At 46.6% G+C, this 15,004-nt stretch overlaps 1 protein-coding gene across 1 annotated transcript; it reads left to right on the top strand.

The window, feature by feature from the left end:
- The first annotated feature begins 160 nt into the window (after positions 1-160).
- map3k3 (mitogen-activated protein kinase kinase kinase 3) lies at positions 161-14,885 on the top strand. The gene is made up of 17 exons (XM_047037715.1): positions 161-1,721; positions 4,576-4,677; positions 5,147-5,268; positions 5,469-5,518; positions 5,865-5,964; positions 6,191-6,304; positions 6,751-6,871; positions 7,965-8,098; positions 8,372-8,445; positions 8,565-8,632; positions 8,879-8,974; positions 9,347-9,508; positions 9,646-9,794; positions 10,908-11,039; positions 11,197-11,326; positions 11,510-11,687; positions 12,616-14,885. Exons 2-17 carry the CDS (start codon positions 4,674-4,676, stop codon positions 12,842-12,844), a joined length of 1,863 nt encoding a protein of 620 aa, XP_046893671.1. The 5' UTR covers positions 161-1,721; positions 4,576-4,673; the 3' UTR covers positions 12,845-14,885.
- Positions 14,886-15,004: the final 119 nt, after the last annotated feature.

The raw sequence follows: 15,004 nt of genomic DNA, 5'->3' as shown, positions 1-15,004 counted from the left end.
TTACTCGAGATGGTGGATGGGAATGTTGTTCTCCATTGTGAACCTTAAGGGGCCCCACACTCAACTATGATTTGTAGAGTCCTGTATAATGTGGATGACTACGTCATAACTGTGTACATTTGGTTTCGAGTCCATTTTTTTAACGCGCCAGTAATATCGTGCGCGGCTCTGCGCGCTACCCGGGGCGATTTATCGGCAGAGAACAGCGCGCTCCCGAGAGGGCACGGCAAAAATCTAGTTACTGTAATCGTACAACATACACTGGGGACCTATTTACGTTGCTACAATGATATAAGTTTGAACATTTATAATCACAAGCAATCAGGGTAAGGCGTTGAACAATACTAAGCACTTGGATTATACATTTCTCTTTTCGATGGAAGCGCCAAGAGGGGTTCCGGAGACGATTTTTTTCTGTCAGGAAATTGGACGCATTAAAGATATTTTACTTTGTGTTGGCGGGCATACGGACTTATTTTTCGCTGATCGTCCTGAATTAAACAGTTCGTCTGATAAGTTGGTGTAGGCCTATGTCGCTAACTTCTTTTGTTTGTAAAAGCAGCGTTTTTCACTTCTACGGAGTTTTTGCTCGAGTTGCAATAAGCTGCGGGGAAATGAATAAGGCAACTGATTTATAGCGTTCTGTATTCTGTTTAGTCCATAAACACTGCAAGATTTTCCTCCGGTAGTATGTCAACTAAATATTTCGTTGTTCCGTCTTAAGCTTTGAATTTGTATATATATATGAACATAAAAAACATTTTCGGTACGCTTGTTGGGAATCAATCGTCCGTCACCCACCATGTTGTGGCTTCAACCACTTTCCCCTAAACTTTCTTTTGTTATAATATGATCCAGACGACAGCGCTACAATAGAAACGGGCGACGATAAGCTATACATATATGGGTAGCGTATTATTTTTTTGCATATAAGTGAAGCTACACGTTTGGAGTGAAAGGTGCATAATCCGAAAGAGGGAAATCTGCAAACTTAGCAGGAAAAGAGGCCATCAAAATCACGGAAATCGCTTGGTCTTTTTCTGGGGTGTTCTGTTACAAATGGATTTCATAAAGGCAACTAGGTTATTGTTACACCTTTTGTGTTCAATTTCATAAACGTCCACGGGCATTTTTTTTATAGGAGATGTCTTTGATATTCTTGTAAGATTCTTTGCCTTTTGTTCATTTTTCCATTACAGACTGTAACATAAAGAGATGCCATCTGACATCTGTTTTAATGTTTGGAAAGATGAGCATCTTGGATGTTATGGTGACGCAGGCTTGACATTGCTCTTTTTTTTAATGTATTTTAACACTGTCTAAAGTAGGCATTGTAATCAGACTAGTTGGCTCTTTCGTTGAACAGGATACAGAGTAACACTCGGTGTGATGGAAAAATAGAAGGGTCAGTGGAAAGTATTTGTATGCGCTATACCCTACCAACTTTAGGGCAGCGTGCACGATTGCCCCCCGCACCTGTGGGTTGTCCCCACCATGGTATCCACAACATCACTCAGCATCTCAGCGGGGTTGTATGAGTGACATGACAACACTGTGGGATTTAAAGACGAGGATGCCGAAGTGGGGTTAACGGCTGAGCGCATCCTGTCTGCTGAGCGACCTGTTTTTTCAGCGAGATATAGAGGCCAACATCCTACAGTAGACGGCGCCTTCCATCATCACCCCGGCCTTGCCCTCGACAGAGGTCACGAGGGCCACAGGTGAGAAAGCATGCACGCCTCCAAGTCTTCTGTTAACACAGCTGCTAACATCTGCTGCTAATGAAACGAATGAAAAGTGTCTGCTTATTGACAGCTTTCAATGGTCAATTCAGCCTCCTTATTTTGCTTGTATATTCTATGATTTATTACACAGTTGTTTTACCAATGAAAGTTAAAACAAATATATATATATATATATTTATACTAAAAAAGGAGATGTGGTCAGACTTATTTGTGATTCACTATAAACACACAACCCAGAGCCTAATAAGGTCGGTCGTTATACAAGGCCGCCTGCACCATCATTCACACAGGCTGCTATACTGCGAGGTGCACGCCTCCCTACAAACTTCAACAGTAACTTTTTTTTAAAGCCTTGCACTGCAGCTGCTTGTACAGCCCGTCGCCCAAACCAGGAACCCTTGAGCCTCTTAAACAAGTAAGAGACGTCAGGCCAGGGGCAGCTCTGGGGGATTTTTGATGTGAGACACAGACTCCAGATGCACTACCAGTCTGAGACGGAGCAAGGACCATGTCTGGGAAAAACAGCCATAGACTAAACACCTCAAAGCAGGCAGAAAGTGGTGGTGGAAGGGGGGGTAGGAGGGAAGGAAAATCCATGTAAATCCTGCTTGTCCTGGAAATGTGATTCAAGGAAAATAAAGCATGGACAGCTGACCGTGCTGCTAGTGTGTGGCCATCTCTCCTCGCTGAATTCCCCACATTCCACTGAGAAGGTAATTCAAATCAGGAGAGCGGAGGAGCAATGAGATAAAGAGGTAGACAGAGAAACCAGTCAATGGATTACTGAGATATCATACAAACATGTTTTGCACACATAGTGTTTCCAGTGGACTATGGAGCTATGGAAAATGTGCTATTAGTTAGATTAGGCTCATACAATACAATACGTATCACAATATTTTGAACAACGTATTAAATTAAACTGAAATTCTGAACTGAAAAAACTGATTTATTTCCCCCAAAAATTCAATGATTTACTTTGCACATACAATTTAGTTAACGCCGTTCAAGCAATTTCTGTCAATGCAGTGAATGCACGCATGACGCAGGGCAGAGTAAGTCGCATGCTGGTAGCTCAACCAAAAGGATCAAACGGACATTGTTTTTTTAAAATATTGCCATAACTCTACGATATATATTGTAAAAATGTTGTATTGCGATATATTGTTCCACCCTAGTAGGAAGTGTTGAGGGTAGATATTAGGGGATAAAAAATAATTTTAACGGACAAGCGTGAGAGAGGGGGCTCAGACACCATGGTAACTGGTAACTACAGACGGACATGCCTGACATTCCAGTGGGTGATTATTAAGCAGAAATCCAGTGAGCCACTGATGTGTTGCAGGTGTTGCTGCTGCCACTTGTAGAGTCACACCCTGTGACTTGGGTTATTCTTGCCACCTCCGTTGCCCACCATCTTCCCACATCCATAGTTTGGCATGCCCTCCTCATACACCGTGTCTCTGTTCTCCCACCCTGGGGCCTTGAGGGAGGTGAAGGCTGGGCTTCTGTCAATATGAATTTCACCTCAGTATTACTACATTTAGACATTTACATTTAGTCATTTAGCAGACGCTCTTATCCAGAGCAACTTACAGTAAGTACAGGGACATTCCCCTCGAGGCAAGTAGGGTGAAGTGCCTTGCCCAAGGACACAACGTCATTTGGCATGGTGGGGAATCGATCCGGCAACCTTCTGATTACTAGCCCAACTCCTTCACCTTCAGTTCTTTTAGTGGGACGCTTGCCTGAGCTCGCCTCGGGTCACGACGAGGTGGCTTCAGGTGGCTTGTGTCCACGCTGAGCTCTGGTCTCTGTTTTGTCTGAGATCATTTTGATCCTGACAGGACCTTATTGATTCGGTAGATGCTGGGCAGGGATGGCTTAGAGGCTAATACCATTAGGAGTGATGCAGTCTTTCCGTAGAGAGACCAAACTACCTTTTGATATAGTATGACCACCAGGCTGCTTAGTCGGTGCACGGTCCTTAAGTCTGAAGGATGTACTGTCTTTGAAATAAAGTACATTGACTGCCAAATCCATATTATTTTGCTGCTAAATTGTCTTCCTACAGCTTGGCCACTAACTTAAAAAATGCAATATTCGCAACGTTATTAATCAAGCAAATCATTCCACTAAAGAAAAAAGGCTTACTTTATAATCCTGTTGTCACCATGAATACCTTGGTGGAAATACCCCCACAAATCTAGGAAAAATGGGTGTTTGGCACAGAACAGGCTGTGAATAAAATGATATTGCTCTCTTACTATTAACCATGCAGTTATGACATGGTTGAGTGAGTGTTTCATGGCTCATGCACTCTGAGAAGTTTAACACTGGCAGCCTTTTTAAATGGCAAAATATTCCCAGTAAAACCTTTCTCATGTAGTAACCTTTGCCAGATCTGTGAGTGCCAAGGTATCTTGAGTTTCAGACCTTTTCAACTCTCGCTCTTTCTTACAGGCAAAGTTTCCCACTCTGTTATAGTATGCACACACTCACTTGGAGCATTTTTTAAATTGTAGTTTTCCGTTCATCCAGGCCTCGTCCTCCCCAAAAAGTCCTAAGATTTCATGTTCCTGCTTGGCTTTGCATGCCCACAGTGGGAGAAATGGTCGTTTCAATGGAATAAAAATAAGTTGTCTGTTCTGTATGTCATTATGCAACCTATGTATCAGTTCTGCTTTGTTGTTTCCGAAGATGCCTTTACTATTCTCATGCAGATAACAAACATGATGATGATGATAAAGATGATGATGATGAAGAGAAGAAAGAAGAAGGCATCAAGATGTATTTCCTTTTAACTAACGACGAGGGTTGTTTCTTCCAGCTGCATGCTGTTAATGGGTGCTGGCACTGCAGAAGGAAGTCTCTGAAGGCGGCTGGCTAAGACACTGTACACATAACGTATACACACACATCGCCAACATGAGTAAGTATCCTGTGTGATTAGATGGATTTCTTGACCATCACATGGACAGTACGTCTACAGACGCATTTACAGATCGAAACACACACACACAGTCCTACACATCCCCAGGCCGTAGCCTGTGTTAGATTGTGCTCCAGGCGCTGTTGGGTGAAGGTTGGTTTTCAGTGTTATGGAGACATGGGCCTGGTTCTTTCTCCTGCTCTGAAACTGTGTGATGTCGCTCCAATCAACACAAACGGAATATTTTCCTTTCGTAAGCTAACACAGCCGAGAGAGGGCCTGCTCAGAGATCAAACGTGGGAATAAGAATATCCAAAACACCTCCGTTTGCTCCCTGTCACAGCACACTCAACGTGGCTTCGGTTAAAGACGACTAACTAATTGTCTGCCTACATCTTATCGTGTGGAACTAAGTGGAACACCTTTAGGTGACTGCCTCTCTCCCTGTGTCTTTGCCCGCCCTGTGTAGACGAGAGACAGGCTCTCCACTCTATAATGAAGGACCTGGTGGCCCTGCAGATGACTAGGCGCCAGCCTTTGCCCTCCCATGACACGGGCAAGCCCAAGACGCCCACGCCCACCACCAGACAGGTACCCCCCCCACCCCTCTCACATCTAACCAACCCTGTAGGAGTGTCCTTATAATAGTTTGACATTTGCAAGAAAGGGACTCTATTACAAATTATTTTCGTATCTCATGACCTCGCTTCATGACCTCGCTCCACATGACCTCACTTCATGACCTCACTTGAATCTCCTTACCTAATCTCGTCACGGGCTTTGTTTCACAGATTCCACAGGATGATGTCAGAATCAAGTTTGAGTTCTGTGGAGAGAGGAGGTGAGTTGGCGACAGGAACGTGTTTGTGAATGAGTGGCGCGTGGGCGTGAATTCAGTCGTGTCATTGGTCAACAGGACAGAGCCGGGTCTACGCCGCTCAAACACACTGTCCTTTCAGACTAAAACGCAGACTGGGGAGAGAATGGAAAGGGGAAAGGACTGTGGTTTAGCTGTGGCTGCCAAATAAAACCACAGTTATGCTAGGTGTGCTTAGTGAAATCTGCACATGCTGGAAACTAGATCTGTGTGTGTGTATGTATTTTTGCATATGTAAAGACATATTCGTTTCCTGTCTCTTCCTGGATCAGCTTGTCTGTCTATCTGAAATCCATGCTTATGTGTGCAGGATCCTGATGTTTGGCCGACCTGTGCAGTTTGAGGAAATACAGCAGAAGGTCAAAACAGTTTTTGGCCAACAGTTAGACTTGCACTATATGAATAATGAGGTAATACTAACCTTCTTCTTTCCCATTGCTCATCGTTCCCTAAAATCTCAAAACATTTAGATGAATATAAACAAATACATGTATACGTATACACATAAAGTATAATTCACAGTCAAAGAAATGCTGTAGCTGCAAAGACTTGTCCTCGTAGAGGCCCAGTGGACAGTGTCCAGAGCGTCTGCTCCCAGTGTGTGTTGAGACGTCTGTCCTGGTTGTGTCTTCCCAGCTGTCCATCCCCCTGCGTGCACAGGACGACCTGGACAAGGCCATCGACCTGCTGGACCGCAGCTCTAACATGAAGAGCATTAAGATCCTGCTGCTGACGCAGGAGCACGCCAACGTAAGACACACACATACAGAGACACACAGACACACAGACACGCAGGAGCACGCCAACATAACACACACACACACACAGAGAGACACATGCACACACACACACATACACACACACAGACACACAGACACACACACAGACACACACACAGGCACATATACACACACACACAGACAAACACATATACACACATACACATATACACACACACACACACACACACATGCACACACACACATATACACACATACACATATACACACACACACACACACATGCACACACACACATATACACACAGACACATATACACACACACACAGACACACACACAGGCACACAGTACAGAAAGTACCCATGACTATGTGTCCGATTATGCATGCTCCTGTGTGTGTTTGTGTGTGTGTGTTAACCAGATGTGTACTCTGTCCCTGTGTCTTCCTGGACAGGTGTCTTCTTCTTCTCACTCGACGGTGGCCAAGCAGGTGAGGATCAAAGCCTCCCAGTCCACAGGTGATGTCAGCACCGCGTACCAGGCCTCAGAACCTAGGGGGCGCCACCTTTCCACCAGTAAGTAGTCCCCTTCAGCCGACTGCTTCAGTTGCGTACGATACAGTTAGTATCCTTGGTCTTTCTGGAAGTACTCAGTTCGTTAGTTGTGTTTGAAAGCTCTCTCTTGGAAGTCGCTTTGGATAAAAGCGTGTGCTAAATGAATACGTGTAAATGTATATAGGAGGAAGGGAAGTGCCCTTGTTCTGGTTAGAATGTACGAAGCTGAAGTTGAATGAATGATACTGAAGTAGTAATACTTGGTCAATAATGTTCTGTTTGTTTTTGGTTGTGTCATATATCCGCTGCACTCTCTCATTTGATTCCTCGTGCTCTCTCGTCTTGCACTCTCTCTCTCTCTCTGCTCTCTCTTTGGTTTCCCTTTTCTCTCCCTCTCTGCTCTCTCTCTCTCCCTCCCTCTCTCTCTGCTCTCTCTATTTGCTCTCTCTCTCTCTCTCTCTCTCTCTCTCTCTCTCTCTCTCTCTCTCTCTCTCTCTCTCTCTCTCTCTCTCTCCCTCCCTCTCTCCTTCTCTGGTTGTTGTTCTACTGACTTCCTCTCTTAGCTGTGGGTCCTCTTCCTTTTCCTGTCCACCATCACTGGCTTCTCTACAATGGCCTGCTGGCCACCAGCCAATCAGATTTCAAGACACTATTAGCATGGCAGGCCAGTGGCCTGGTTTAGAATCGCTGGCTGTTTTGGTGGGAGAGGAGAGACGGAGGGAAGCTGTAAAATCCCTCTGTAGATCCTTGCCTCAAGCAGAATGACATTTTAAACAATCCCTGCATTCATGCTTCAGTCTGCTCACTCTGTCTCTGAGTCTACACGCTCGGCGTGTGTTTTGATTCAGTCCACGGTGAAGATGCAAATCTCGTCTTACTCCAGGCGCCCCGATATTGTGGATTGTGCTTCACCAGGACTACCTTTGACATTGTGTGCAACTTAGTGACTCACACAAGGTTCTCTGTGGTAGTCTTCCCCCCTCCCCCTGACCCCCTCCCCCTGACCCCCTCCCCCTGACCCCTGACCCCCTCCCCCTGACCCCCTCCCCCCTCCCCCTGACCCCCTCCCCCTGACCCCCTCACCCTGACCGCCTCCTCCTGCTCTCTGTCCCAGGCTCTCAGAACACCGGTCGCAGCTCTCCACCCCCTGGCTACGTCCCAGAGCGACAGCAGAGGATCGCCCGCCAGGGCTCCTACACCAGCATCAACAGCGAGGGGGAGTTCATCCCTGAGACCATCGACCAGTGTGTGAGTCATCGGGGCTCATGTGGACACACACACATGCACTCTCCACACACACACACACACGCACACTCTCCACACACAGACACCCACACACGCGCACACTCTCCACACACAGACACACACATACACGCACACTCTCCACACACACACTCTCCACACACACACACACACACGCACAATCACCCCACATACACAAGCTTACTCATGTTTCCGTTGTACATGCTGTCCAATGTTTGCACGTAACACATCCCTCTCTGTGTCTCTGGCTCTGTTCAGGTGCTGGATCCTTGGAGCAGCGCAGAGAACTCAGTGTCTGGCAGCTGCCAATCACTGGACAGCAGCTCAGACAGGTGAGCCGGGGAAAGGCGCGTCTTACATGGGCGGGGTTATGGAGCCTGCGTGTTTAGTATGCACTCCCGGACACAGTTATGCACCTCTCACTCTCTCTCCACCTCTTTCCTCCCCCCAGCCCTTCCCTAAGGAAATCACGCATGCACAGAGCCAAGAGCTACCCTGATAACAGGCAGGAGTGCTCAGGTGGGTGCCAAGATTGCACAAGAATAACTCCCGGTAACAACGTCAATCACCAGCCCTTAGCAACAGTCCTGGACCATACTTTAGCTCTTGGCAACAAATCAACAGTGTATTACTAGGCAACATAACACAGCAACAAAACAGTCGACTAGCTTTACATGGATGCTGTGTGACTCATCCTGCGGTCGGGCTCAGCCCAAGTTGTGTTGTTGCTCAGCTGACCTTTGACCTTTGACTTGCGTCCCTCAGACCGGGAGAACCACGTTTATGACAAGGTGGTGGGGAAGGGAGGAACCTACCCCCGCCGGTACCACGTCTCCCTGCACCACAAGGACCACAGCGAAGGTCGTCCTGCACCTCTTCCTCTTTAGGCATCCCACTGTTGTGCCTCTTACCCTGCCTCTTACCCTGCCTCTTACCCTGCCTCTTACTCTGCCTCTTACTCTGTCTCTTACCCTGCCTATTACCCTGGCTCTTACCCGGCCTCCTACCCTGCCTCCTACCATGCCTCTTACTCTGCCTCTTAACCTGCCTCTTACCCTGGCTCTTACCCGGCCTCTTACTCTGTCTCTTACCCTGCCTCTTACCCTGGCTCTTACTCTGCCTCTTACTCTGCCTCTTACTCTGCCTCTTACCCTGCCTCTTACCCTGGTTCTTACTCTGCCTCTTACCCTGCCTCTTACTCTGCCTCTTACCCTGCATCTGCTCTTCCACCAGGTCGACGAACATTCCCACGGATTCGTCGTCCCCAAGGCAACTTGTTCACGCTGGTCCCGTCCCGCCGCTCCCTCAACGGCAGCGAGGAGAGCCTGGGCAGCTGGCAGCTGGTCGACGCCCAGGGCAGACTCCGCCCACAGGAGCGCCCGGTGGCCCACAAGTGTAAAGTCCTGACGTGTCTTACAGCCGTCCTTCTCTCTCGCTCGCTCTTATCATGGACGTCATCGAGGATAGAAGCGTTTGCTAACACGTGATAAGGGCCTTTCTGTGAGGTCAGCTGACCTGTGTTCTCCCTCTAGCCCCCAGTGCTCCGGTGACGTGGCGACGAGGCAAGCTTCTGGGCCAGGGTGCCTTTGGGAGGGTCTACCTGTGCTATGATGTGGACACGGGCCGGGAGCTGGCTGCTAAGCAGGTCCAGTTTGACCCTGACAGCCCTGAAACTAGCAAGGTAAGAGCACAGTCATTTAACAAGCCCATACATGTGTTGGCTATTGGTCACAAAGAATGGTGTCAAATCAAACCATATATTATTTGTCGTGTATTCAAACAGAAAGCAGTTGCTGACTAGTCGATGATTAACGACGAGTCTAGTGGTTAGGCCTGAGCACCTTTGATTTGGAGTGATGTCAACAATGAGGTTATTTGCTCTGCATGTTGACTTTCTAAAAGACTGTTGGAATGCAGTGTGTTACGAAAGTAAACTTCACTCAGTTTTAGTTACTATAGTTACTAATAACTAGGTTATTAACCGTTTAAACCAAAACAGGAAGATCTGTGAATAATCTGAAGAACTGTTTGTCTGATTCCCTCGTGTATCCCATAAATCCCGACCGAGAAAGCTCTCCGTCACTGAGAAGACTGAAAGAAAGAATTTATTCCACAGATTTTCTTTCCTCTCTCGTCCCCCCTCTGCTTTAATGTGTTTTCCTGTCAGCTACAGAGAGACAGAGAAAACATGCAGTGTCACTTCCTGTATCTGAGTGGACTGTGTGTGTGTGTGTGTGTGGGGGGGACAAGTTAAAAGAGGGGGCGAGAGAGCAGGCCTCCTATAGCCCCTCACCCTCCTCCAGCCCCTCCAGGTCTCCTCAGTCTGCAGAGGATGTTAATCAGTTGTTGTTGTTTTTATCTATTTAGTTGGGCTTTGTGTCGGGGATACTTTGTTTATCGCTGCTTTTCCCTCTTCCGCTCTCTTTTGCTGTTGCTCAATCTCTGTCTTTGTCCCTGTGAATTGACCTCTGTGGCCACATAGTTTGAGGTAAACTCAGGAACTGCTTTTGAGGAACTGGACTGTTACAGCTCCTGTTCTTGATACGGCTGGCCGGCTCTGCTCTGGCACACTTATCTCCTATTTGGCTGTGTTGGTTTGTTGTTGATTTTATGGCTTCAGAAACCTACAAATTGTTATCGAGAATGTTTTTGGGTTGCATGTGGAATTTCGAGTTGGCTTTTTTTGTTATCGTGGATTTATGTGCAGAGTTTTGGCAGTTGTTTATTTGTTGGATTTTATCCTTATTCCCTGTCTTATTCTCTCATCACACATCTTATTTGGGTTTTTCTGTAGGAGGTGAGCGCTCTGGAGTGTGAGATCCAGCTGCTGAAGAACCTCCACCACGAGCGTATAGTCCAGTACTACGGCTGTCTGAGAGACCGCAACGAGAAGACTCTCACCATCTTCATGGAGTACATGCCAGGAGTGAGTCAGTCAGACAGAACTGGCCCGCGCCACACCGCTGAAGGGATCCGCTCAGAGTTACAGCAGATCAGTGGGCTTCAGACCCAGACTTCTGTATAGGTTGGTACCCTGTTCTCTGGAGGATGGGCCGTAAACTCTGCATTTCCCTGTCTCCCAGGGCTCAGTCAAAGACCAGCTGAAAGCCTACGGAGCGCTGACAGAGAATGTGACCCGGAAGTACACCCGGCAAATCCTGGAGGGCATGTCCTATCTCCATAGCAACATGATTGTTCACAGGGACATTAAAGGTACCGCTCTCAGTGCCCATCTCGGAAAGCTGTAGTTAAAAGCAAATGTGAACAACACGGCTGATAGCAATTAAAAAAGGATTACAGCGTCCAGCTTAAGAATTTACAGTTTGTAAAATACGAAGGACAGGGATTGGTTATTTGAGAGACACATGACGTGACGCCCGACTTTTCCGTGCTCAGGTGCCAACATTCTGCGAGATTCAGCGGGAAATGTAAAGCTGGGAGATTTTGGAGCCAGCAAGAGGTTGCAGACCATCTGTATGTCTGGCACAGGCATCCGCTCTGTCACCGGCACCCCCTACTGGATGAGTCCGGAAGTCATCAGTGGAGAGGGGTACGGCAGGAAGGCTGATGTCTGGTAAGATGAAGCCAGATCTGCCACCACTGTGTCCAATGGCCTTTAATACACGCGCATTTAGTGAGAGGATTGGTTAGAAACAGGCCTTGTTTGTGACTTTACAATATTTCCTCAGTCGTTTAAGCTTCTATAAGACGTTTTTATGAGCTATGCAGGTTCTGTTTACTTGAGACGGTGTGGGTTGGCATTCTAAGTTTCTTGAGTACTGGAATCAAAAGGGAAGTAGGGTATATGTATTTAACAGCTTGTTACTTCTAAATAAGGAAACGTATTTTCTTGATAGGAAAAATCACTTATTTTTAAAGGGAAAAAGGTCTATATTTAATCAGTGAACTAGACAGGCTGCCACACTCCCACGTAGTGAGCCAGAGAGTGGGATTGGCCCACCTGCTTCCCAGGGATTCCCCTGTGCGATGCGATTGGGCGGCATCCCGTCAGGCGAGGGATGTGATTGGGTAATAGCCAGCCAGTCGGCTCATGACAGCGGTCGGAATGTTCCAAGCTCCCATCCCCTGAGGGACCCGGGCAAGGAGAACTGGCGGTGGGGAGCAGGCGAGGGAGGGGTTAGAGGACTGGGGCTCCACACCCCCCTCCCCACTGCCAGCCCCCCAGCTGCGTCTGAAATGAAGGACTGAAGAGGCCCCCTACTGCCAGCAATAGCACAGTTTAATTGTCAACAGTGAGGAGGGAAAAAAGGGAAAAAGTTTCCACCAAAACATTCCAATGGAGCCTGGGAGCAGATCAGTAGAAACGATGTGCTGTCTGTGCCTGCAGAGTGGTACAGGAACAGCAGCTCTTTGTTTATTTCTTCTAAACGGGACGTTTTATTTCCGATAACTTTGTTACGGTTTTCAACGAAAGATGTGTGTTGAGTATCGTCGTAGAATAACCTGGTGTTTGCTTGTGGCCTTGTGTTGTCTTCCTCCAGGAGTCTAGGCTGTACCGTGGTGGAAATGCTCACTGAGAAACCGCCCTGGGCAGAATACGAGGCCATGGCGGCCATCTTTAAGATCGCCACTCAGCCGACCAAACCCATACTGCCCTCAAACACCTCGGATCACACTCGGGACTTCATCCACCGCATCTTCGTGGAGGCGAAGCACCGGCCCAGTGCTGAGGAGTTGCTTAGGCACCCCTTCTCTCAGATCCTGTGCTGAGACGGTCAGAGACGGCAAGCTCTCCTCGTGACCCGCCCCACAGACAAGCAGGCTCACTGACTGAAAACTGCAGGGGGTTCTCCTTCTTCAGGAGAGTCCTTAGAGCAGAAACATCTCATCCACACTCCCAGTTCATTCCATGATCAGCTCCATGGTTGCTATTGACAATCGTAGGCGATGTGTTTTCTTGACAACCCTCACCAGTGCTTTATTGGGTCTGAGTGCCTCCTTCCACCAGGGGGCGCCACGCGACCTGTGATTCCCCCCACTGACTGGGATTGAGGGGCAAATCCTTGTGCCTCAACAACGTCCGTTGCTTTAGTGTTCCGTAGAGAGAACACACCCTCCAAATGTGTCTTAAATGCACCAAAGTGTCCTCTCACGCGTTTACATTCTCCAGACGGTCTCTCTCGGCTGAGATCTCTGAGGTAACTGTTTAACCTGGGACTCCGCCTCAACTCGCTCTGAATACAGTCTCAAGGAGCAGGTCCCACTGGTCAACGCAGTGCCTTGACGTGCTAAACCCCTCTTATGCACTACTCACAGTGTTACTGAGAACGGACAGTATTTCCCTCTCCTTCCGTCCTTAAAACTGTTTGCGATGTTGACAAGACTCTCTAATAGACCTCTCCGAGTTAACCTCATGTTACCATGACAGTTTATATTGACGACAGCTGTGCCTTAATGTTTTACCCTCTACTGCAGTACATCGAAAAGGTGATTGCTCCTTAGATTGTACCAAAGAAGAATGGCGTGAGATTCAATCACGGGGGGGCTTCATGTATTTGAGACCATACAATGAGACTGATGATATCATCTGCTACTCATTAACTGTGGAATACAATCCTAATGCATTATGTATAGTCTTTTTGCTGTTGGCTTTGCCAGTCAGTATACTGTTCATCTGTCTTGGAAGCACTTCCATTTAGGATTCATTTTAATCAGATGCACTTTTATGTAAAATACGAACAACGTCCTTGTTCTGCCTGCCAAATTTCCTTCTTTTTACAGGTTTATTTCACTTTTATTTATATCCCTGTGTCCATTCAATTAGATTTTTACACACAAATATATGTGTATAAATATATTTTTTATATATTGTCTCTGTAAAGACCATTTGAAATCAAATGATGCTTTTTAGGTATATGAGAAATGATGTGGTCAAGTGATAAACTGTGTAAGCAGCTGGTTTTGCAGAGATTATGAAATTAGGGTTTATAATGTAAGTAAACAACTGGGTGGAAAATAAGCTCTGTCTGTCCCACCTAATCACTTTTTCTACAGCAAGATTTTTTCAAATATAAGTTTCAGCTTCCTCGCTTTATTTCAGGCACGTTTGTATTGGAACCCCTTCTGTTAGGAAATCTCATGCAGACAACAGGCTAGAAGACATTTCAGTCTTGTTTTAACACAAGAACGATTTAAACAATTTGGTATTTGATATGAAAAGTGTAGAATGAGAAGGAAAGAATGAGGAGGAAAGCTGTAATGTCCCAACATGTTGTCGTAGAGCCGTCGGTCCACGCACCGAGATTGAGGTGGCAGAGTGTGTGAGAAAGCTAACAGCCAGGAGAGATCGTTCTGTAGGAGTGTGAAGCCAGTGTTCCACCCAGCATGACGACTTTGTTTAGCTCAGGGTTCAAAGACTAGTGTCTGGCCCCTACAATGCTTTTAGAAACGGGCTCCCTCATGTCTCACTTGGTCTGGTTTGAAATCCTTTACTTGCCCTTTATTTTTCTGTATCTTAAACATTTGAGTGACGAGCAGGTGTCATGTGGCTGCTAAATGCTAAAGGCAGCTAAAATCAATTCAGTATTGAAAGTGATCCTATTTTGGAAAAAAGCCAAACATTTGAATGAACCCTGGGGTAAGCAAATGACTACAAGCTAGATGTTTAGAAATATAAATGATTATGTATCATGACAGGATTTGCAGTGCAAAGTCCAGTGTATCAAATTTATTTACAATGAAAAAGAATGGTCTTTTATATATTGTCGAGTGCCTACTTTCAAAAGCAAATAAATTGTTTTTGTTTCTGGTCTTTAAGTTGCCTATCTTGTTGTTTATGACCAGGTCTCTCTGTCTATGTCTCTCTTTCTCTCTCTCTCTCTGGGCATGTATGTCCAACAGGCCAACAGGATTGGGCCCAGTCAACTAAAC

This window comes from Hypomesus transpacificus, chromosome 17 (assembly GCF_021917145.1).
Source record: "Hypomesus transpacificus isolate Combined female chromosome 17, fHypTra1, whole genome shotgun sequence".
In the NCBI taxonomy this organism is placed as follows: domain Eukaryota; kingdom Metazoa; phylum Chordata; class Actinopteri; order Osmeriformes; family Osmeridae; genus Hypomesus; species Hypomesus transpacificus.
Note: the sequence above shows the minus strand (reverse complement) of the source record. Positions and strands in the feature narration are given on the sequence as shown.

What these genes read in the sequence shown, in the direction of transcription:
- map3k3 (XM_047037715.1), top strand. An exon ending in CTGAGACCATCGACCAGTGT is followed by an intron (nt 8,099 to 8,371) that starts GTGAGTCATCGG and finishes GGCTCTGTTCAG; the next exon opens with GTGCTGGATCCTTGGAGCAG. An exon ending in TCATGGAGTACATGCCAGGA is followed by an intron (nt 11,040 to 11,196) that starts GTGAGTCAGTCA and finishes CCTGTCTCCCAG; the next exon opens with GGCTCAGTCAAAGACCAGCT.